At 58.7% G+C, this 1,869-nt stretch overlaps 2 protein-coding genes across 5 annotated transcripts in view; one reads left to right on the forward strand and one right to left on the reverse strand.

Annotated features, from left to right (window-relative positions):
* Nucleotides 1–986, reverse strand: part of LOC109925779 (cyclic AMP-responsive element-binding protein 3-like protein 4) — an 8,495-nt gene extending 7,509 nt beyond the window's left edge. The window contains exon 1 of one of the 4 annotated variants that reach the window (XM_048620475.1): nucleotides 872–978. Coding sequence is in view for 1 of the 4 variants with exons in the window: in XM_048620472.1 (XP_048476429.1) it covers nucleotides 288–336 (49 nt within the window). In the remaining 3 variants the exon portion in view is untranslated. Of the gene's footprint in view, nucleotides 1–38; nucleotides 238–287; nucleotides 366–871 lie in introns of those variants that run through there. The other 3 variants (XM_048620472.1, XM_048620474.1, XM_048620473.1) reach the window with 3 other exon arrangements.
* A 322-nt stretch (nucleotides 987–1,308) lies between these two features.
* LOC109925230 (zinc transporter ZIP1) overlaps nucleotides 1,309–1,869 on the forward strand; it is an 8,891-nt gene continuing 8,330 nt past the window's right edge. The window contains exon 1 of the mRNA XM_048620471.1: nucleotides 1,309–1,740. Coding sequence (XP_048476428.1) covers nucleotides 1,566–1,740 — 175 coding nt within the window. The 5' untranslated portion in view covers nucleotides 1,309–1,565. The remainder of the gene's footprint in view (nucleotides 1,741–1,869) is intronic.

The following is a 1,869-nucleotide window of genomic DNA, read 5'->3' on the forward strand; positions in this document are numbered from 1 at the left end:
GTCAGTCAGTCAGTGACAGTGGCCCGCCCTGCACTAACCTGGGGAGCCGGCTGTAGATGGTGCTGGGCCCCGCACGGTTCAGGATATCAACATCCTAGATGCGCGCCCTGCCCCCTCCTGCAATCAGGGAGTGCCCTGAAGAGGCAGGGAGTCACTGCCAACCAGTCTAACAGGCCCTGCCCATTGCTGCACCCAGGGGACGGGTCAGAATACTCAGGTACACCCGCCCCATGAACTATCAGTGCGCCGTGCGCCGTGCTCCTCCCCCCCGGGCACTGACAACTCACCACCAGCTCCATCATGGCGCCGCCCAGGCGGGAGGCCATCACTACGCATGCCAGCAAACACCAAACCCACCCCCTTACGCTGATTGGGGAATCCATGCCCACAACGCCCACATCACTCTCTTGTTGATTGGTCCACCTGCACGCTAATCGTCTAAGACCCCACCCCCTTTCGGCGACAAGGGCATCACTGCGGCTGCGGCCGCATCTACCTCTATCCGATTGGTCCATCTGTCCGCCATTCATCTAAATCCCCGGCTCCCCCTTCGGCTGATTGGGTATTCGCGGCGATAGGTACCGCCCCACCTCTGTCCAATCAGTCCAAACGCACGACAATCACCTAGCCCCGCCCCCTCGGCTACGATTGTCTGAGATAACAAGGTGCAGAGCTGGATGAACACAGCAGGCCAAGCAGAATCAGAGGAGCAGGAAAGCTGACGTTTCGGGCCTAGACCCTTCTTCAGAAAAGTAGACCCGTTCTCCTCTCTCTGATTAGTTGGTGCTCACGCCAATCATTTAATTATCTAACCCTTTAATCAGTTCTAAGGGCCACTCGCCCTGAAACATATTCTCCGATTTCTACTTACAGATGCTCCCATACCTGCTGAGCTTTTCGAGAAAGTTTTTTTTTCTGATTTACACCATCCGTAGTTCTTTCGGTTTTTATTTGGAATTTTAATACATACTCGTCCCCATGTTCGGTTGGTCCATGGCCACGCCAATCAAGTCATCACGCCCCATTCACGTTTATTGGCTTCTTTCGGTGACCTACCCACCCCACCTGCCCGTTTTCTATTGGATTATCCGCATGTCAATCCTCTGCCCACGCTCCCTGTGATGACTATTGGCTAATCTCCGTGTCCGCCCCACAGTGCAGACTGTCCGATTGGGCTGTCCCCACGGCAAAGACCAGGCGCCCGCCCCCATTCTGCTATTGGTCGATGGTTGCGATGCCCGTCTCCTCCGCGCCCCGCTAACTGGGTGATCCCCACACCAACCAACTCGCCTTGTTCCCGGATTATGAACCCGCCCCTCGTCCCCATTGGGTTAACCCGTCAAACGCCTCCATGGAGTGAGTGTTGATTGGCTTCTCTGCTGTCACTCAGTACAGGTCCCGTAATTGATTGGCTGAGGCTGGGGTCCATCAGCGTCTTGCGGCCCAGTGGGTTGGTGAATTTTTTGCCGGAGGGAGTCAGGGAAGAGGCCCCCGGCCGTGACTCTCACTATCCCCATTCCCCATTCCAGTCCGGCGTTGCTGGAGGAGCCCATGTGTTCGAGTCGATGAGGGGAGTCGGACCCGGGAAGGAGCCTCTGGAGCCGGGCCTGGGCCAGACCATGAGCCCCAGCCTGGAGGTGAAGGTCGCCTCCCTGTTCCTGCTGCTGGTGCTGACCGTCCTGAGCGGCCTGCTGCCCCTCTGCGTGTTTCGGAGAGCGGCCGGAGGTTCCGGGAGCGCAGGTAAGGATGGGCGGGGAGGACGGTCCCCGGTAGCTGGAGGGGAATAAAGGGCCCTCCCCGGGCGGGTGTGCGGGAGGACAAGGGGGGTGGAAGATGGACCCTCTCTCTTTGGGGGGGGGGGGGGGGGGG

The sequence above is a fragment of the Rhincodon typus genome, chromosome 46 (assembly GCF_021869965.1).
Source record: "Rhincodon typus isolate 14 chromosome 46, sRhiTyp1.1, whole genome shotgun sequence".
Classification (NCBI taxonomy): Eukaryota; Metazoa; Chordata; class Chondrichthyes; order Orectolobiformes; family Rhincodontidae; genus Rhincodon; species Rhincodon typus.